Source organism: Coenobita brevimanus, chromosome 24 (genome assembly GCF_032717465.1).
Source record: "Coenobita brevimanus isolate Jiangsu-jjx chromosome 24, ASM3271746v2, whole genome shotgun sequence".
Classification (NCBI taxonomy): domain Eukaryota; kingdom Metazoa; phylum Arthropoda; class Malacostraca; order Decapoda; family Coenobitidae; genus Coenobita; species Coenobita brevimanus.
Genome location: NC_136977.1, coordinates 5,418,169 through 5,440,700, shown reverse-complemented (window position 1 = coordinate 5,440,700; position 22,532 = coordinate 5,418,169). Strand labels below are relative to the sequence as shown.

At 40.3% G+C, this 22,532-nt stretch overlaps 1 protein-coding gene across 2 annotated transcripts in view; it reads left to right on the top strand.

Moving 5' to 3' along the window:
- Positions 1 to 15,668, top strand: part of LOC145393478 (FGFR1 oncogene partner 2 homolog) — an 84,425-nt gene extending 68,757 nt beyond the window's left edge. For both annotated transcript variants that reach the window (XM_080267587.1, XM_080267586.1), the window contains 2 exons: positions 1,494 to 1,616; positions 15,339 to 15,668. In XM_080267587.1, the coding sequence (XP_080123713.1) occupies positions 1,494 to 1,616; positions 15,339 to 15,563 (348 nt within the window). In that variant the 3' untranslated portion in view covers positions 15,564 to 15,668. The remainder of the gene's footprint in view (positions 1 to 1,493; positions 1,617 to 15,338) is intronic.
- Positions 15,669 to 22,532: the final 6,864 nt, after the last annotated feature.

The window sequence follows — 22,532 nt, the reverse complement described above, 5'->3', positions numbered from 1 at the left end:
GTAAGTAAAAGGTGCACAGTCTGAGTCTGTGGGTAACTCTCTCTTGAGTTGGATGACGAGTCAGTCATCGCGATGGGGGTTTAGATGGCTGACATGTGAAAGTGATTGGTGAGAGTGTTTGCTTGTTGTTTATTTAAGATACGTTGTCTGTTGTTGTGATGGCAGCATGTGATCGTGTAGTGTTGCTGTTGGAGAGTGTGATGCTGTTTAGTGTTTTGTAGAGTTTGTTGGTGTTTGTTTTGTGATCAAGTGTTTGGAGATAATTATTCCAATTTAGTGTTTGCTGTTTTGATATTTTAATGTTTATTTGAGTGTTGAGTTCGTGTATTTTTGTTGTGCGATGTCTTGTGTATGGGGTGTTGGGGAGTGTCGTAGTGTGTCTCGTTGACTGATGAGGCCTTGAATTTCTGGCGTGAAGTTGGGGTTGTCTCTCTTTCTGTTGCCTCTGTGTTAGGAGTGTAAAGATATACCATAATGAGACCTTAATAGTGTAATATATGGTAATGAGACCTGGACAGTCAAGAAAGAGGATATTCATTCACTGAAACATACAAAAATGTTGATTACATGGATGTGTGTGTGCTTGAATGAGAGGCGTGGGGGGGCTAGGATTGTAATTGAAGAGATCGAGAGGAAGGATGGAACTTGAATGTATTGATGCTTTGATGAGAAGGGGTAGATTATGATGGTATGGGCATGTTGAGAGGATAGAAGATGACAACTTGGTGTGGAAGGTGAGTGGTATGCTTGTCAAAGGTTGTGAGAGCCAGACCAAAACAGACCTGGGATGAAGCCATAGAGTGTGACCTCAGGGATAAGAGACTGAATATGGAGGCTGCCAGAGATCAAGCAGTGCAGAGAGCCGCCATAAGGTGACCAAGGCCAGTGTATGCAACTATGTTGGAGCCTTTGTAAATGAAACAGATAGTAATGATGAAGTTAACCAAGGCCATATTTGACCCTTTCAATTTGAAAAGTCTCCCCTAAGCAGAATAAAATAGCCTGGAGACAACACACATAAAAACACTGGATTGAATGAGTTAAGGCATTTGTGACCAGTTCTTTCCTCTGAGTGGCAGTGTGTAAGCGATAAACCCCAACCACCCATCGGATGTAAACTCTTCAGGTTGGAGTGTCCTAACTCAGCAAACCACCAGACATCAATTGTCTGGTTACATGGTTACCACCTAGCATATTAAGTGGTTTCCTGGGGTGCAGAAGTCATTTTGACTTGGCACTCATTGTACCCATAGAGTATTTTGAGGATAGCACTGCATTGATTGAAGGGATGTCTATGCAATAAATTTGGTGAGGTCTGAGTATTTAGAAATTACCAAAATATTATTCCATAGCACGCACAGTTTTTTGAGGACATAATTCCGGTGCAAAACTTGTCATTAATTTTGTAAAATTATCTGCTGTTGATTTTGAACTACATCTGATGTCATATAATCCATAAGTCAGTAATATATTGCTGTATTATGGTCTTGCAGCTGGCAGCCCAAATTGAACGTATTAGCGAGATGGTAGCAGTAATGAGGAAAGCGGCTTCCTTGGGTGATGATGAGAGTCAGCAGCAGCAACGACTCATCACAGCTCTTGCCACAGAAAACAAGGTATGGACAACACACATGCTTGCACACTGACTTTAAAAAGCTAGTACTGTACATCTTTTCATTATTATTATATTAGAACCCTGCAATGAGATGATGTTGAACGAAATGCCTCCAAGCTTTGTCCTTATTTGCTTCCTTCAGTTTCTCGGTAACCTCTGCTCTTCATATCTCAGATCAGTATATTATTCTACTCTTCTTTTCCAACCCATTACAGTCTTAATGTTTCATAATTATTCTAACTCTTACTATCACAACCTCTCTCTTTGCACTTAATGTTCTTGTACACTATGTGCATTCTGTAAACATATGTACTGTCTGGGTATGTTTCTCATCATCTATTCAGCAGTGCTTCTTAAAGCTCTTATAGTTTTCTTCTATTTTAGGTTTCTCTGAAATTTTTTGGGTAAATATCCCATCCATCCTACTTATGCAGCTATTCTGGAAATTCTTAGAAAGTGTTCTTAAATTCACTGCTAGGTTTGATGCCGATACAAGTATTGGATGCAGCACACATTCATTGGAAGAACTTTTCACATCCTGACCAACCATCCTGCCATTACAAGATACTGTCCAAGATTCATTTATTCTTTTACCATGAGGCAATCTCTTTCACTCCACACTTCATTTTATTACCTTCTCAAGTGCCTCTCCACCCATGTGTACTACTCTGTTCATCTTGCTTTATTTCTCTTTCTGTTACTGTACTAGTGACAAAAATTATCATCATCAACTTCCTCCTAACCTTTATTTCCACTGAAAATATGGACTGAGTAGGAGAAAGCATATAACAGAGTGGACAGACAAGGAATGTGGAAAATATAAAAAATATATTGAATAAATGGGAAGCAGGAGAATGCCATTGAAGAGTATGCATGAGGGTACAAGGGCTGCAGTGCGTGTGGATGGTGAACTAAGTGAATATTCCTATCCAAATGTTGGATTGAAACAGGGATGTATTATGTCTCCATGGTTGTTCAGTTTGTATATGGGTGAAGTTATAAAAGATACAAGGTATGCCAAGTGGATGTTTAAGTGGCACTAATGAAAGAAGGCAGCATTTGGAACTTCCTGTTCTGTTTGTTTGCAGATGACTGTATTGTTAAATTAAGAATAAGGGGAACTGCAAGGCTTGGTGAATTAGTTTGGAAGAGTATGTACCATAAGAAATGGACTCTAACGGTGATCGTATGGATGAGTAAAACTTTAGTCTTTGAGAGAAATTAAATCACAGAATGCACAGTGAGGCTGGATAGTAAGGAAATGGAAAATGTGAATGCATTTTAAATGCTTGAGTAGTGTGATGAGTAAGGATGGAATTGTGGAGGATGAAATGCTTGAAAGGGTACAGCAGGGAAAAAATGTTGCTGGTTCAATGAAAGCATTGATAAGAAAAAGGAAAGTGAGCATGGAAGTAAAAAAGTTGCTGCTTGACAGTATTGTGATTCCCTATATAATGTGTAGAAGTGAAGTTTGGACCTTGCTGGAAGTACACAAGTCAAGGGTGAGAGCAGTGGAAATGAGTTATTTGAGAGGATCATCTGGAGGTACATGGAGAGAGAGACTGACAAATGAGGAAGTGAAGGAGCATTGTGGTGTGGATGTGGATGTGATAGAAAGCATTAAGAGAAATGCAGTGAGGTGGTTTGGCCATGTGGAAAGGATGAAGAGTGAGAGACTATTTAGGAGAGTGTATGTAAGTGAGGTGGAAGGAGGGAGAGGGAGGGGGAGACCAAGAATGAGATGAAGTGATGGAGAACAGTAGAGAGGTATATGAGAGATGCGGGGTGTAAGTTGAGGGAGGGCATCAAAATGGCAGGAGACAGGGTGACATGGAGGTGATTTGTTTGTGGCCACCCCTCACAGGATTAGGACATCTGGTTATAGATAGATAGATAGAGGATCCATTACTATTGTCAACATCATCGTCATCATCATCATCACCTTCGTTGTCATCATCATTGCAGTCGTCATCTCATCACTTTCCCACCCACGGGTGGGATAAGGTAGGGTCCAGAAAGCAAAGTAAAAGAAAGAAATGCATGACTGTGTGAAAAAAATCAAAAGCATGCCCAGTGAAATGGGCAACATAATCATTCCTTCGCCATTCAAGCCCCCAGAATCCTGCCTCAGCCTCTTAGGCACATCTTCTTCATGTAGCTTCATATTTACCTGTTGGAGTCAATCTTATGACTGTAAGAGTAAAAAAGGGGTGTCAGCCCTTTGTCATGCACCTCTCTTTACAAAATTTGTCAAACCAGCTCAGTCCCTTGCCATTTCCAAAGCCCCATCAAGCTCTGTCCTTCTTTTTCTAACTGATTCATTAGCCTCATCTTCCCACTGTCATCTTTACATTCTGTGCCTCCTTGCACCTTCAAACTCACTCACATATACCTTTGTCACCACCTTATTTTTATCCAGTCTCTCCATATGACGGTACCATGTAAGCACACTCATTTCAGGTCTGTTGTTCATAGACTCCTTGATTTACATCTTTCATGAATGGGTAGGATCCAAAAACAAGAGAGTTAGGGTCATTCCATCATGAAGAACATTACATTCAAAGACAAGTTATTGAATTACTCTGTTATATCTGCAAAAATATGCAATATAAACAAATGGTTTTTGCAAGCTATATAACCAACACATTACCCTACATCATACCACAGTCGGATTGTTTATATGTTTTAATTTGAGTGATATATAGATTTTCAAAAGTTCCATGGGGAACGTTACCATGATGCTACACCCTCTTGTAGTTGGCATAAGGAATTTCAATAAGTCTTTGATATGACTGGTTCAGACAAGGAGTGCTTCATATCAATAATACTGGTATGTCAGTGGATAAGGATCATAACCATACCCAGCAGATTTGAATGTTCCTGATAACTGTTGTGCTGTTAAGAAAAATGTCAGTGTCTTACATATTACTGGTAAAGTAAGAAACGTCACGTGTGATTTTTATTGAAATGCGATTATACAAGCAACTCATATTACAGTTACAGTAATTGCAAATATCACAGACATAAACAAAACTTGTACTGATGTGAAATTTACACAATAAACTAACCAGAAAGTGGTTGGTGGGGGTGCTCACTATCTGCTCGCTTGATGTAGTTCTGCTCTCAGGTGCTTGCCTTTTCCTCTCTTCCTTCCATCTTTCCATCCTTCCTCTTTTGTCTTTCCTTCCTTCATTCTTTCCTCTTCCTTCTGTCTGTGGGTGACACTACAGTGAGTGACAAGCCAAATGGTTTCCTATACACCAGGAAACCATTTACAATGCTGATGGCAACCATATAACTAATGTATGGAGCCTGGTGGTTTAGTGGGCATTTAAGGCACTCCAATCAAATTGAGCCGGTGCAAGTTTATATCTAAGGGTTGGTTGGGGTTTACTGCTCACATAATGCCACTCAGGGATGAGTGAGGCTGGTCACTCTCATCTTAAATGTCAGAACCAACTTGCCTAGCCCCAGGCACCTGTGTGCCTCATGGGACAACACTGGATTAGATGATGAATGAACCAACCAGAAGACAATTCATGTTCAAGTGACTTCAGCATATTCAAGTGACATCAACAACATGACATCAGCATAGACTAGTTGATCGAGGAGGGAAAAGTCACCCCTTTGAATGTATGTACCATTCTTGATACTTGAGAGTTCGCAAAGCCTGCACAACCATGTCCTCTGCTATCACATCTCTGTCTGGGTTGTCAGGGAAATGAAACTGAGTACAGTATGACCCACTCTGTTTATGTCCCTCTTTCTAAGGTAATTAGCTTTTATCATGCCCTCTTCAGGCACTGACTCAGTGACTGCAGTTCATATTGTTTTGACAACTTCTTAGTTGTGTAATGAACCAGAACAGCAGTGAACACTAATAAGGGGACAGGGAAGTCTGCCACCAGAGGGCAGGTTAATTGTATACATCCACCCTCCAACTCCCCCTCCTTACCCCCACAAAACCACCGATTTGTTAGGCGGATGGATTGGAGATCTGAAGCTTTGCTGTCTCTCACATCTTGCCACACGTAATAATATATTTTACTAGTACGTGTATTATTACGAGTATATATGCATCCACCTTCAGCTCAGAGAGCAATAATTGTATTAAGGCTTTAGCAGATTTCAGTAGAATGACCCTGCTGTATAAAATTTTATTCCAAATATTTATTTGTCTTCTAAACAATATACAGTACTAAAATCTAATTAACTGTGACAAGTTACATGACTACTGGCCCTAAAAGTCCCAGTCCTGCCTTGTCATGTGGGGAGCCACATATCCACCCATACACTTATCCACCTGCTCACTAAACCCATCCAACACTAACCCTTCCCAGCCACCTGTGCGACCCACCAAGCACACTGATATTGGCCATTCACCCTGCCCACCCAGGAATGGCACCCACCAAGCTCATCCAACAGTGCCACCCAACACATCTACCCACCCAAAACCCACCCACCCACTTAGCCCACCAACCCAATCACCCACACAGAACACCTTGGTCACACAATCTTCTCAGCCGACCCTGACAACCCACCATGTCACCACACACACTGGCGACCCACACATTCCAACCACCCATCTTGCCCAGCAACCACAATCACCCACCCTCTCCACCCACAAATGCCATCCATCCTGCTCTCCCAACAGTGCCATCCATGACATCATCCCATCCACCCCTCCCGCCGTACCCACCCATCTCTCCCTGAATTAGTGTAACTGCAGTGATTTCTCATTTAAAGTTGTGTGTGAGAAATGTTACATGTTTTTCCGGCAACACACCTCACGCTATGCATGTAGTGTGTGTGATGAAGCTTATGGCTTACCAGTCTCTTACAAGGTATCACAGGGCTACATTAGTAAGGTACTAGGATGCCTGTTTATAATGTAAAGTTATGTTAGTTTTCTCCAATTTGTATGTTGTGTATGGGAAAAATGTTTAAAAAAGTCAAACACGTTACTCCTGAAGTACTTCCACTTCAAGGTCATGCCACAGTCTGACCACAAAGTATATGTAAGCAACTCTAGTGGCAGCTCCAACTCAAATAGATGCTATTTCAATAAAAACCAGCGATAGCATTTCAAACAAATATATACTCGGGTCAATGATGATAAGAATATCACTAATTTCAGCATGAATTTTTCTTCAGTGACATGGTATGACATTTTTTAATATCTCACTCTCAGTAGACAGTTTAGAGACTTTTTCTCTCCAGATTCATAAAATTCATGTTTAAACTTTAAATGATGTATAATTTTTGTATTTTTGGTCAATTTTGAGATTGACACGAAGGGTTGACATTTGCATGGAATTACCTGTTACAGTTGAACAGTAGCAGAACTGTTAGGTTTCTGTGAAATGAGGGTGATATTATCATTCACCTGTCACTCAAGTCTTCAGAATCTTTGCTTTGCCTGACAAGCACAAACAGTCTTTTGTGTGTGTGTGTGTGTGTGTGTGTGTGTATGTGTATATATACATACCTAATTGTATCTTAACAGGAATGAGTCAAGCTCGTAATGTACCATGTATTAAATCACTTTTATCATACATATCCTTACATTTATGTATTGTTTTGGCACAGACTATTTCATTTGGTAATGCATTCCACTGATTAGTTGTGCTATTTGGGAAACTGAATTTCCTTACATCTTTATCACCTCTCTTTTTATGCAGTTTTTTGCAGTGTTGTCTTGTTGATGCTTCCCCATAGGTTATATACAGTAAGCTCTCCCTGAACACGTTCTCACCAAATGCACTCGCAATTATACGCGGTAAGTGCTGGGATATATGTGTAAGACAATGTAAGATTAAAGAACCTTTACGAAAACTATAAATTTACCCAAGAGAGGCCTTTGAAAGGCCAAACCCTCGAACATCAGCACAGTGTGCGCGGTTTGTTTTGATCACATGATGACCTCGGCTGCTTTTCCACAGCACTGTATTTGTAAGTTAAGTATTTACTATTCTGGTATGTACTTGTAAGTTAAAGCACTTGAATAAAGTTAAAGCAGTAAATAAAGCCTTGTAACCAGTTAACCTGATTTATATGATTACCTGTGATTGGTGTTGGATTGTTGCCTTTTGTTTACGTATTTGTATGTTGAAGTTTTGCTGCACAGTACTGTATTTGTAAGTTTTAACACTATATAAACCTTCTAACTACTTAAAGTGCTCTATATTGATTATATCAATGAGAAATAACAGCAAAACACCACATTTAGGGGGTCTAGGGAGCAAAATAAGGAGTAGTTCGAATGTACGTGGCTTCACACTGAACGCACCATGGTTGGATCGAAACCCACGCATTCGGGGCGAGCTTGCTGTACTCATTTATGTCTGTTTTCTCTTTCCCAGAGACACATTTATATAGCATAATCATGTCTCCTCTTTTCCTTCTCTCCTGTAGTGTTGGCAGATTCAATTTTTCTCATCTTTCTTCGTAGCTTACATCCCTTAAGCTTGGTACCCAACTTGTAGTGACCCTTTGAACTTTTTCAATCTTACCTATGTGTTTCTTGAGGTGAGGATTCCAGACTACTGATCCATACTCCAGGATTGGTCTGATGAATGATGTTGTTATCTTTCTCAGCATGTCTTCATTTATGTATGTGAATGCTATTCTCGTATTAGCAAGCAGTGTATACATGTTCCGTGCCTTCTCACTGATGTGGTCAGCTGGAGATAATCTGTTACTGATAGTCACTCGTAGGTCCTTCTCTCTTTCTGATATGTGTAGGGTTTTACTTCCTAACTTATAATCCCAGTCTGGTCTTTTTCCACTTTAACCAAACATAATTACATGACACTTGTCCACATTGAATTCCATTTGCCATTTATCGCTCCATTCATGAAGTTTATTCTTCTGCCTACTGGTGACTTCACAGTCCTTCTTCTGTCTTTCCTTCCTTCATTCTTTTCTCTTCGTACTGCCTATGAGTGACTCAGCACTTAGTGACAAGCCAAATTGTTTCCTGTACACCAGGAAACCATTTACTATGCTGGGTGTTAACCATATAACCAAATTTGGCGCCTGGTGGTTTAGTGGGTAATTACGGCGCTCCAGTTGGTTTGAGTCTGTGAAAGTTTATATCCAAGGGATGGTTGGGGTTTATTGTGTACGTAAAGCCACTCAGGGATGAGTGAAGCAGGTCACTGTCATATTAAATGTCAGGACCAACCTGCCTAGCCCCATGCTGCTGTGCTCCTTATGGGGCAACGTAGGATTGGATGATCGGTGGATGGATATTTAATTCTTCGTGTAGTTCTCTACAAGAATCAGTGTTAGTAATTCTTCTTTGTATTTTTGCATCATCAGCAAACATATTTAGATAGCTTTCATTTCCATTAGTACTATCTATATCGTTTATCTATGTCGTTTATATACACTAAAAACATACTGTAATTCGTGCCAGCACTGAGCCCTGTGGAACTCTGATAGTCACTTCCCTCCATGAGGAGTTATTTCCCCTTAGTACTATTCTCATTTCCCTTTTTCTGAGAAAATCTTGCATCCAACAGTACAGGTTGCCTTGGATTCCTCCTTGATGATACAGCTTCCATAAAAGTCTTTGTTGCGGTACTCTGTCAAATGCATTCTTGAAATCTAGATAGATACAGTCCACCCGTCCTTCTCTTTCCTGTAATGTTTCTGCAGCTGTAGCGTAGTAGCTTAATAGATTCGTAACATGATTTTCCTTTCTAAAAGGAAACTACCTTTCTGATATCATGTGTTCTAGATGTTTCTCCCAAACTTTTCTAATCAGCTTTTCTAATATCTTACATACAACACTGGTTGGTGATACTGGTCTGTAGTTGAGTGGATTTTGTCTATTCCCTTTCTTGAATAGAGGAACAACATTTGCTTTCTTCCAAATATCAGGTAGTGTACCTTGTGTGTGAAAGATATTCTCAGAAGGAATATGTGCAGCATGTGACGTTGTGTGTGGGGTGAAGAGAAGACAGAAGGAGGTTTAAGGAACAGCATGATGGAATGAAGAGGTGAGAGGCTGTGGCACAAAAGAAGAAAGCATACAATGAATGGATGAGAAATAGGGATGTGGAAGAAGTTGAGAGGTGGAAGAGAGAGTTATATGTAGAAAGGGAGAGGTGAAAAGATTAGTAAGAGAGAGTGAGAAGAGAGTGGATGAGGAATTTGGAAGGAATTTGAGTGTAAAGCAGAGGGACAGTAAGAAAATGTTCTGGAAAGAGGTGAAGAGAGTAAGACAGGGTAGCAGTGAAGTTAGTAGGGGATGGAAAGATAAAAATGGTAGATTACCAGTGGAGAAGGGAGAAAAAGTGAGCAGATGGAGAGAACACTTTAAGGAATTGTTGAACATAGAGAATGGAAGTAAGTGTAAACCAGAGGGACAGTAAGAAAATGTTCTGGAAAGAGGTGAGGAGAGTAAGACAGGGTAGCAGTGAAGTTAGTAGGGGAGTGAAAGATAAAAATGGTAGATAGGAGAAGGGAGAAAAAGTGAGCAGATGGAGAGAACACATTAAGGAATTGTTGAACATAGAGAATGGAACTAATGCATGTATAAGTGGCTGGGGAATGGCTGGGAGGAGGAGGGGGGTGAGAAGACAGGAAGAAATCAGTAGGATAGAAATCGTGAAAGCAATGAAGAAAGTCAAATTGGGGAAAGCCCCAGGAATTGATGGAGTGTGCGGTGAAATGCTGAAGCATGGGGGAGAGATAGTAGTAGAATGGATGTGGAAGATGTGCAGATTGGCCTGGGAGGAAGGTAGAGTCCCGGAGGATTGGAAGTCAGGTATAATTATTCCCTTGTACAAAGGAAAAGGGGAAAAAGAAGTGTGTGGTAATCATAGGGGCATTTGTCGTCTTAGTGTAATAGGAAAAGTGTATGGTAGGATACTTATTGACAGAGTTAGGGAAATAACAGGGGAATTAGTTGGAGAAGAACAGGGAGGCTTTAGGAAGGGAAGAGGTTGTGTAGATCAGATATTCATTCTTAGATCATTAGTGGAAAAGTTCCTTGAGAAAGGAAAGAAATTGTATGCGGCCTTCATGGATTTGGAGAAAGCATATGACAGGGTGGATAGACAAGGATTGTGGAAAGTGTTAAGAATATATGGAGTAGATGGGAAGTTGTTGAATGCTGTGAAGAGTATGTATGATGGTGCTAAGGCTGCAGTGCATGTGGATGGTGAACTGAGTGACTTTTTCTCTTTGAAGGTTGGGTTGAAACAGGGATGTGTCATGTCTCCATGGTTGTTCAGTCTGTACATGGATGGGGTAATAAAAGAGATACCAGGTAGGGCATTGGATGTTGGAGTGGCCCTAGTGAGAGAGGGTAGTGTTTGGAAACTCCCTGTACTGTTGTTTGCAGATAATACTGTATTGTTAAGTGAAGACGAAGGGGAGCTGCAAGGCTTGGTGGATGAGTTTGGGAGTGTGTGTAAGAAACAATCTAAAGGTGAATGTAGGGAAGAGTAAAGTGATGGTCTTTGAGAGAGGTGAAGTCAGTGAATGTACAGTGAGGTTGAATGGTGAGGAAATGGAAAATGTGAGTACGTTTAAGTACTTGGGGACTGTGATGAGTAAAGATGGAAGTTTGGAGGGTGAAGTGCTTGACAGGGTGCAGCAAGGAAGAAAGGTTGCTCGTTCCTTGAAAGCAGTGATAAGAAACAGGGAAGTGAGCATGGAAGTGAAAAAGTTGCTGCATGACAGTAGCGTGATACCAACTCTGACGTATGGAAGTGAAGATTGGACATTGTTGGAAGGACACAAGTCAAGAGCGAGAGCAGTGGAAATGAGTTATTTAAGAGGAGCATGTGGAGTCACATGGAGAGACAGGCTGACAAATGAGGATATAAAGGAGTGTTTTGGTGTGGATGTTGATGTGATAGGAAGCGTTAGAAGGAACACACTGAGGTGGTTTGGCCATATTGAGAGGTTGGAGGGTGAGAGACCTACGAGGAGAGTGTATGTGAGTGAGGTGGGGGGGGGGGAGGCTGAGGATGTGATGGAGGGATGGAGTGGAGATATATGAGAGAGGGGGGGGTGAGTTGGGAGCAGGGCAGTGAAATGGCAGGGGATAGGGCAACATGAATGCAATTTGTTTGTGGCCACCCGATGCGGGATTGAGGCATCTGGCAATAGACAAATAGATAGATAGATAGTACCTTGACCCAAAAATTCCTTGAATATTAAGTATATTGGTCTACTTAACTCTTTTGCACATTCATGTAGCACCCAACATGAAATTTCTTCAGGGCCATTTGCTCTTCCTTTGCCTGATTTATGTAACTCCTTCTTTTCTGATATTTGTGTGTCTGGTAATATGTCTGGGCATGCTTGTTCCATATCATCTTTCAAAATTATTTTCTTTTGTAAAAACTGATCAGAAATTTTTATTTAGTGCTTCACAAATATCTTTCTCTTGTGTATAGATGATCCCCTCATCCGTAATGGACTCTGTTTTATCTTTAACTTTGGTTTTGCTTTGGATGTAGCTGTAAAATAGCTTCAGTTGATCACTACTTGTATTCATAATGTCTTCCTCAAATTGTCTTTGGGCTTTTCTCCTTATCCTTGTGTAATCGTTTCTTGCTTGTTTATAGTTGTTATTTGCCCTCTCACTATTGTGTCTTCTTTGTCTATTCCACAACAAATCCCTTTTTTCTTTTGATTTTTTACATTCTGTATTAAATCATTTGGTGACCAAGGCTGACACATGCAAGCATGGTGGAGCCTTCAAAAATGAACGAACGAACTCAATAGTACTGTAATATTATAGGAAAGTTTTTAGGATAGAGGGTCAAGACAAATAGTAACATTATCCAGCTCGACGCCAAATGGATATCTGATTGGAGGTACTGTACTTTGCAATATTTGGTGTTCAGCAATATCCAGCATGGGGGTTGGTTGAATTGTGCAGGATAATTGAGAGTTTACTATGTGTAGTAACCCCAAGTGCTGAATGTTCAGTGTATACAGTACATGGAAAATTTTTGTGGTTTACACAGGCACCTTGGTGACTAAATGATGTGGCTAGTGATTGACTAAAGCTCAAAGTCGCTGCTACACAGCACTGTTAATGATCATGCTAAGCCAGCCAGTTGGTGCACTTTATTTTTTTTATTTTTTTTTCCTGGACAAACTTCATATGTATGTGTGTAATTGTGTTACGTGCAAGAAGAGGGATATTTCTGTGACACTGTGCAGTGTTGAATAGTTGTTTCTCTGTAGAGGGAGGGGAGGGGGTGATGCAGCCTAAATTTACAAGGGCAGTATAAGTCTCAAGCTGTCACAGGCAACTGTGTGCCTCTCATATTCAAATGATCCATGAATGGAAGTGTTTGTTTTTTGATATAGGTGATCTGTTGATGTAATATTATTAAATCATCATCATCATCTGGACCTCCTTTCCCACCCCAGGGCAGGGTGAGGAGTAGCAGTGTCCAGACAGCCCAAATTTGCCCAGTCCAATGGACCACGCTTCCATTCACTCACCATTCAAGCCCTCGGAATCCTGGCCCCATCTGATGTGCTATAAATATTCACCACGTTCCGTAGCTTCATATAAACTTATCTGATAAAGTCAATCCAGACACAGTCACATTAAAAAAGGGTGCCAAATCCCTGATCATGCACTTCTCACAATACAGTATTCATTCAGCCAGCTTGATCTCTTGTCAGTCCCCTAGCCTCACTGACTTCCAAACCTCTCATCTTCACACACTTGTCCACCATATCTCTCCACCTTCTCCTTGGCCTACCTCGCCTCCTTCCTCCATCAGATTCGCTCAGATGTACCTTTTCCACCACACTCTTGTTATCCATTCTCTCCACATGACCATACCATCTCAGTACACTGTCTTCAATTCTGATGTCCACAGACTTCCTCACTCCACATCTTTCACAGATCACATTATTTCGTATCCTGTCCACTCTCTGTACTCCACATATATTCCTCAGCAGTCCCATCTCCACTGCTCTCACTCTTAACTTTTCATTTTCATGCCACACCATAGTCTCACTTCCGTATGTTAAAGTTGGCACTAATACTCCTTCATGTAAGCCTCGTGCAGCTGCAACACTCAAGCCTCTGTTTCTTATTGAGACCTTCATCCTGTTAATATTCTTAAGGTTATTATTTGAAGCTTATGTATGTGTTGGTTAAGGTTGAGCTTCAGCTTAGGCAAACATAATTCACTGTTGTTCAGATAATTTGGATCATTCTGCTGTGTGAAGGTAGTGCTTGTGAATGTTTTCAGAATATTGTTTCAGAACAACAGTTATGTCTCTGCACTGATTTTACTGGTATGCTGAGAAAAAGTCATTGGTGTCCTGATTTTCGTCCTCGAATTTGGAGGTTTCTTTACAGTGGGCCAGTGGGAGTACATGTAGTTTGTTGAGGAGAAAATCATGAGGTTGTGTTTGAGATTTATGTGTGTCTGTAGTAAACAGGGTAATGGTTGATTTGGTTGGTGAGGCAGTCATTCATTTTTGTCTAAGGTAGTGTTTTTGTGGGAGTAGGTGCATTTTGGAGCTGGGCTACTGCTTGAGTTTTGAAGTGCTGTGAAGCTGTTGCCAAGTCGTCAACATAGGGCAGTACTGTTACTGAAGGAGGAGGGAATGGAAGGTCATGGTGAAAAACAGGTTAAAAGGTGAGGGTTAAAGGACTGAACTCTGTGGGACATCATTGGATTGTATTTTGAAATTAGAACTTTGGTAGAATTCCGAGACTTGTTGCCCTAAGTGGAAATTGGCAAGCCATATTTAATAATTTTCTTTCACTTTGGTTTAAGGTTTTACTTATCAGGGTATCTTGGTGCCTTGTCAAAAGCTTTGTTTATGTCTGTTGCTTCTAGTGTGCTCCTTAATGGTGATTGGTTCTTATTGAAACCATCCAGGATGCATTGAGTCTGGGTGTTGGTTGAGTGTGGTTGGAATTAGATGGAAGGATGTAGTGGATATTCATATAAACCATTTCCATGATTTTGGATGGACAGATACTGATCTGTATGATGCAGGAATGCTGGGAAGTTTTTGAGTTTGAGTGTAGGGAGAATGATTGTTTTCTTTCAAATATCCAGGGTTTGGTTGAGTCCAGGAGAAGTTGAAAATTTCAGTAAGACTGTTTGTGAAATATTATTTGAAGTGTATTAACTAATATTTTCCAACTTTCTGTAGTATGCTTCCACAGATGCATTGTAAATTTCAGTTTTCCTGGATACATTTCATAATTTTCTTTCAGTCTTTCAGGATACAGTTCATAATTTTCTTTGTTTCGCTTGATACAGTTCATAATTTTCTCTCAGTTTCGCTGGATACAGTTCATAATTTTCCTTCATTTTGAACTTTCCTTTTGGATTTGCTACATGCCTTGGTATTAATAGGAAATAAAATTACAATGATCATTATAATGTCTTAAGTAGCATGTATGTTACCATACTAACTACTGTATTAATAGTAAGCTGACAATAAATCCAGAACGTTAAAAATTTGGTTTTGTTTCAAGAACGACAATTCTCATCCAGTTGGCATTTCAATGTCAGATGCCATATACAGGTTGAAAGTTAAAAAAAAAAAAAATTGAAAAATTAAGTCAGTAGAGCCTATACTGTACACCACCAGACACTGTTCATCTACTCAGGATGTCGACATGCCAGTTAGTAATTACATGCTCGTGCCAGTGTCTAGTAAAATGTATCATAGTAATGATTTGATGCTACCCTGTTTGAACATTTAGGGTCTGCGAGAGATGCTGAACATTGCCAGCCGATGTGGATCTGTGACAGGAAGTAGCCACGGAGGTGTGGATATGGGCACCCAGACAGAACTAGACCTAGCCACACTGGAGGACCTCCTCACCTCCACATCTTCAACCACCGCTACCATTCGCACCACAAATAACCATAGTGCTGACGCCAAAGACACTACACTACGAGAATCCCATGAATCCTCAGTGTCATGATAATCAGGAATTAGGATATAACTTTTATCACACTTGCCTTCCTTCTCTTCTGCTCTCTAAGTTCAGAAGACAGTAAGAAAAATGTCGTAAGTTTTTTATCTAGCAGGTTTGCCACAAAGGAAAAAAAATATTTATATACATATATATGTATACAATATATATATATATATATATATGTACACAAATTATTTACTGTATTATATGATGCTGACAGGATATTGCAGTTACAATTTAAGAGTGTATTTGTAGGTGACACGGTTAGAGATGCTTCAAGTGCAAAAAGGTGACAGTGAGGTTGTGTTTTACTTTGACAAGTGTGAGTGCAGCATGAGTGATGCTCATGGATCTTGCTGTAAGGACTGTTCCCTGCATCTGTAGCTCAGAGTCAAGTTATTGCTTTATTAGTCTTGATACTCTCTATTTTTTAAGCCTTTTCATCTCAGTATTGGCCCTTTCTTGAAACTACATTTTTAGGATGAGAAGACAGATGAAATTTTGTCCCATCATTTTAAGTTGTTAATGGAAAATGTTTGTGCAGTAATTTTGTAAAATTTCATCTTTTAAATTTAAATTGGTCACAAAGCTAGTTTTCTGATAAAACAGTGAAATGATATCACTGAATTAGCTTCATGCCTTCCTTTACTCTTGTTCACTCATCATTATTGACCCAATTATGTTTAGTCACAAACTTTTTAATAAGATACTGGCTTTCTGAGCTATATAATTGCTTATGTATTTTGACATGTGGGAAGCCTTCATACATACAGTATATTTTTTCAAATGAGTGCTATTATCATGTTGAACAGAATTGTAGGTATTTAGTATTGTATATCAATTTTTCCCAAACATACATTTCATGTGCAGTATCACTGTTGTATGTAAATTACCATTCCTTCAGGAAACATGAGTTAAGAGTTTGAACTGCAGAATACAATAGCATTCATTTTGATATGCTGTAGTAATGGTAAGACACAAAATATATCAGCAGGATTAGTGAAATTATTTAAATTCATTTGTATTTTATCTGGTTCCACTGTTTATTGTTTTATACCAAATTTTATTACCATTTTTTCATAAATTGTATTAATAATGTGTTTACTACCTATCCTTCTTTCCTTCCATCTTCTTCTGTCTTTCTTTCCTTCATTCTTTCCTCGTCCTTCTGCCTACGGGTGACTTTACACTCCCTCTTCTGTCTTTCGTTCCTTCATTCTTTCCTTTTCCTTCTGCCTATGGGTGACTCTACACTGAGTGACAAGCCAAATGATTTCCTATACACCAGGAAACTATTTACTACGCTGGGTGGTAACCATCTAACCCAATTTTGGCGCCTGGTGGTTTAGTGGGTAATTATTGTGCTCCAATCGGATTGAGCCGGTGAAGGTTTGTATCCAAGGGGTGGTTGGGGTTTATTGCTCACGTAATGCCACTTAGGGATGAGTAAGGTTGGTCACTCTCATCTTAAATGTCAGGACCAACTGCCTAGCCCCGGGCTCCTACGTTCCTCATGGGGCAACGTAGGATTGGATGATGGATGGATGGATGGATGAGTTCGTATTGTTAATGCCATATAACAGTGTAAGTGTAATTTCCATATAGAAGTTTGTGTGTAGATGTAGCTGATTAGGAACAGGAGAAAAGAATGGTGTATGCAGATGTAATTTCCTATGCAGCCAAACTTACTTATTGGTGTACAGTCATGGGCAGCAGTGTTGACCTGTTTCTCTACATGCTTTAATTATTATTATTTTTTATTTTATTTATTATTTATTTTTTCCTCCTCCAGATGGTATTAACCCCCTAAAGACGGGTGTAGAGTGCGACATATTCTCGGTCACAATTCTGGACAAATACTGAGTGTGTCGCTGGTTTTGCTGGTGCGATATGGTGGGGGGGGGTGTTGGGGAGGGTTTGTTATTGCCATGGCTCAGTGGGTTAGAGTGCTCGGACTGAAAGGTCAGAGGTTCAAGTCCACCCATGGGTCATTGGAAGACATCAGGAAGGGCATCCGATCATAAAGTGCTACACGCTCCAAAACCAAAGTCCTCTACCCAGGGGCAATGCCTTAGCCCTTATAGAAAAAAGGGGTCTTGATGTTTAAAAAAAAGAAAAAAATACTCCTCCATAGATCATGAGAATCTGCCTCCATACCTGTGCTACTTTGAAAAATGGTGGGACTGCATACATGGACACCTGTCTCTTTGTCACTAGTACTCATGGACTGCACATGCGGACACCTGTCTTTTAAGGGTTAAATTTCCCATCGTGTTCCTTCAAGCAACACTTTATCAAGCTGTCTTTCATCCTAACTATTTTCATTGAAAGTTGATATTCCTGTTCCCATTATTTATGTAAAAAATGAATATGAAAAAGAATGTATGAAGACATTTGGTTTTGCATTTTGTATTCCATTTTCTTTATCATTACTTTAGTCTAAACTGTGCTTTTGTGTAATTTTATAGCTAATATTTTGTTTATCCTTTCACCTTCTTATGATTTCAGATTTGTATGCATATAATTTATTTATGATAGTGAACACTTAAGTTTATTCATGCAAAATAGTTTTCTCCCAGACAGTTAGGCAGCTAGTCATGTCTTTTTACTGGGAGTGACTACTGGCTGTGTATTTGTTCTGTCCTTCAGGATCTGGGTAATATAGATCTTGGTTGTGACTCAGAAGTGAAGTCAAAACCTATGGAATTAATATGTAAGCACTGAGGATAATGAAGTAGTAATGTCTGAAGTACTTTGTTTTTCATGTAATATATAACAGAGGACCCAAGCTGTAGTTAAGTTGTACAGTACAGAGATAGCCTGATTATCCAGGCTATATGGTGTGAAGGGGTGCCTGAATAGTCTGAAATCACGATTAACCCGACGGAAACAAAACACAAGTACTGTTAGACTGATTTATTTACTGGTCAATGAACCTTTTAAGCAGCAGAAAGACCTTACAGACTCAATTCATATTCCTCCAGCTTTTTCTGTATTTTTTCTGAGTATTGATTGTAGCTTATGCACCGTGTGAGGACAGGAGTGAGAGAGAGAAAGACAGGTTTTGGGATGAGCTGGATGAAGCAGTGGGAGAAATGCCTGGGAGCTATAAAGTGATTGTAATGGGCGATATGAATGGAAGATTAGGCACTGGTCCTGAGGATAAAATGGGTTGTAATAAAGTACCAAGAGACAATGATAGTGGGAAGCGACTGAAGGATATATGTCAGGAAAGGAGGTTGTACATTTGTTACTCATATTTCAGACACAAAGGTGACATAAATATACTGTACATGGTATAGAGGAACTGGGGATCGTGTTGAATGGAGCGTGATTGATTACGTGTTCATAGAGAGGTCGACGCTGGGAATGGTTACTGATACGAGGGCCGTGAGAGGACGATGTGGAGGTCTGTCAGATTGTATGATTGCGGTATGCAAGATCAAGCTGAAAAGAGTGAGGTGGACCAGGAGAGGGAGGAGCAGTCAGGGAGAAATACTGAAAGTCAAGAATATGAGGATCAAAGAAATGGCAGATGAATACAGGAACAAAGTAGGGGAAGAGTTGGAATCAGTGAATTGGAATGGATCTGGACAACCTGTGGAATGCATCTAGGGATTGCTTAGTTAGAAATGCTAAAGTGGTGTGTGGTGTGGCAAGAGTAACAACAAAGAAGAAAGGTACAGCATGGTGGGATGAAGAGATTAAGAAAGCAGTGGAGGAAAAGAGGAAGTGGCTAGAGCAGTTACAAGACAGGGGTTTAGTTGAAATAAGAACTGAATATTTTGAGTTCAAGAAGCACGTAAAGAGACTAGTGAAGAGGAAAAACAAGGCGGTAAATGATGATCTAGGAAGAAAAATGAATGCAAACTACTCTGAAAATATGTATTCTTGAAAGAGGTGCAGAAATGTAGAAGTGAAAGCGGAAAGAAATGTGAAAGTGTGAAGGATGTAGGTAGTGGGTTATTAACCCATGGGGATGAAGTAAAGACCAGATGGAACGAATATTTTGAAAGCCTGATGAATGGGAATAGAAAGAGCAGAGCCACTGTAAACATGATTGGTTTGGGGGAGTGCAGAGAAGGAATGCAATGCCAGGAAATGAGACACTTGCACAGGTGAAGAGCACTGTGAAGCAGCTGAAAATTGGGAAAGCAGCTGGGGTTGGTGGCGTGTATGGAGAGAGGATTAAGTGTAGTGGAGAGAGCGGAATGAAGTGCTTGTTGGAGATATGCAAGAAAGCATGGATGAGTGAAACCATGCCAGCAGAGTGGAAAAAGGCTGTGATTGTACACCTTTACAAAAATAAAGGTGAGCGGAGTGAGTGCAAGAATTATCGTAAGATAAATGTATTGAGTGTGGTAGGGAAGGTATCTGGAAGAATTATTATAGAGAAAGTAAGAGAGATATCAGAAGTCCAAGTGAGTGATGAACAGAGTGGCTGTAGGAGTGGCAGAGGATGTGTGAATCAAATATTTGCAGTGAGACAGATAGCAGAGAAGGCATGTGAGAAGGACTGTAAGGTGTTTATGGCATTTATGGATCTGGAAAAGCATATGACAGAGTAGACAGAAAAGGACTGTGGAAGGTTTTGCGCATGTATGGTGTAGGTGGTAAGCTGCTAGGTGCCATCGTGAGTTTTTATGATTGTAGTGAAGCATGTGTAAGGGTTAATGGGCATCTAAGTGAATGGTTCACGATTGGTGTGGGCGTGCGAGAAGGTTGTATGGTGTCCTCATGGTTGTTCAATATATGCATGGATGGGGTGATAAGTAAAAACATGAGTAATGGAGAAGGGGATGGCGTTGATAATGAATGGTGATGGATAGAATATCTCGAATATATTGTTCTCGTATGCAGATGATGCAGTACTGCTCGCAAATACTGGACAAGAACTTGGTAGACTACTGCAGAGTTTTTCTGATATCTGTGAGTGTCGTGCCTTGAAAGTAAATGTAGAAGAGAGTAAAGTGATGGTTATTGAGAGAGAAGAGGACTCCCAGTGTGATGTTACAGTGAGTGGAGAGAGACTGGAATTGGTGAGAGAGTTCAAATACCTGGGTACAGTGATAGAAGAGAGAGGAAAATGTGCAAAAGAAGTGGAAAGTACAGTGACACAAGGAAGGAAATTAGCTGGTGCAATGAAGGCTTTGTTAAGAAACAGAGGCTTGAGTATTGCAGCTGCACGAGGCTTACATGAAGGAGTATTAGTGCCAACTTTAACATATGGATATGAGACTATGGTGTGGCATGAAAATGAAGTCCAGAGTGAAAGCAGTGGAGATGGGGCTGCTGAGGAATGTAAATGGAGTACAGAGAGTGGATAGGATACAAAATATTGTGATTCATGAAAGATGTGGAGTGAGGAAGTCTGTGGCTGCTAAGGAAAGTAAATGGAGTAAAGAGAGTGGATAGGATACGAAATATTGTGATTCACGAAAAATGTGATGTGAGGAAGTCTGTGGACACCAGAATTGAAAAGAGTGTACTGAGATGGTATGGTCATATGGAGAGAATAGATGACAATAGAGTGGTGAAAAAGGTATATCTGAACGAATTTGAAGGAAGGAGGAGGCGAGGTAGGCCAAGGAGAAGATGGGGGGGTATGGTGGATGAATGTGTGAGGAAGAGAGGTTTGGAGGTCGGTGAGGCTAGAGGACTGACAAGAGATCGAGCTAGCTGGATGAATACTGTGAGGAGAAGCACATGATCAGGGATATGGCACCCCGTTATAATGTGACAGCGTCTGGATTGAGTGTATCGGATACGTGTATGTGAAGCTGCAGAACATGGTTTTTGGCATATCAGATAGAGCCAGGATTCCGGGGGCTTGAATGGTGAGCGAATGGAAGCGTGGCCCATTGAATTGGGCAAATTTGGGCTGTCTGGACATTGCTACTCCTTACCCTGCCCTGGGGTGGGAAAGGAGGTCCAGATGATGATCATGATGATGATTTCCTTTTTGGTAAATTACTTTTTCCTGCTGAAAAATTACCTCCCTCTTATTATCGTCACATTCCTTAAGCCGTACCAACGATTGTTTCCAAGGCAGTGTACTCGAAGGTGGATTTTGTTTCCCAGTTTCCAAACTGGAGGTTAGGTCAGGTTAATTTATTAGGTACAGTTAAGCTAGGTTAGGCCAGGTTTGGTTAAACACCTAAAAGAACAGACCCTTTCACCATTACATTAGCACATCAAGAGTTGTCACAGCAGAACATCAAAAAACAGCAGGGAAACAGATTGAACAGGAAACGTTTATTTACCAACCCAGAAATAATCAGAAAAATAATACAGACTGTCAGGAAAAACTGATTTGGTAAGGTGCTTCTACTGCTTACAGTAAAGCGTATACTTAGCCCCCTCAATGGCCGTGAGTTCAGAAATTTGCGTGCTTCCGTGGCTGGCTTAGGGACCATTTTTCAAAGTTCTATAATCTTTCATTTTCTTACAGATGTGACAAGACTCATCTGGCACACCTGGCTCCTCCCCCCTCAACCCATCCTGTGACTTTTAATGATTCGTGAAAGAATTAATAAAATTAGGGCACATGTTACATTAGCATGTAAACAAATGAGCAAAAACATCTGGAATGAAGTGACCGCCTGACTGCTTGGGATGGTAGAGTAGGGTTGTGTAAACATACCAATGACCTTCGTTCTCTTCCCATAATTGTTCGCAGTTTTTTATAGCTTGTCTTTATTCATCACTGACACTGGAACAGTAAAGCGTTGTTCAAGGCTGGCAGCTATGAAGGGGTTAATGGCATACAATATTGTTTGTATCAGTACTCTCTCTTTCACACATACTTATAAGAATGAACAAAAGAATGAGCAGTAAATGTACACTTAACTCCAAGGAGCAGAAGTAAATGTGTGCTCATTCGTTACAAAATGTGTTGGGAAGTGTGATATCGAACGAAGAATGAGGAAGCGAATGCTGACTTACAAGAATACGTGGGATGAAAGAGTAATTTTT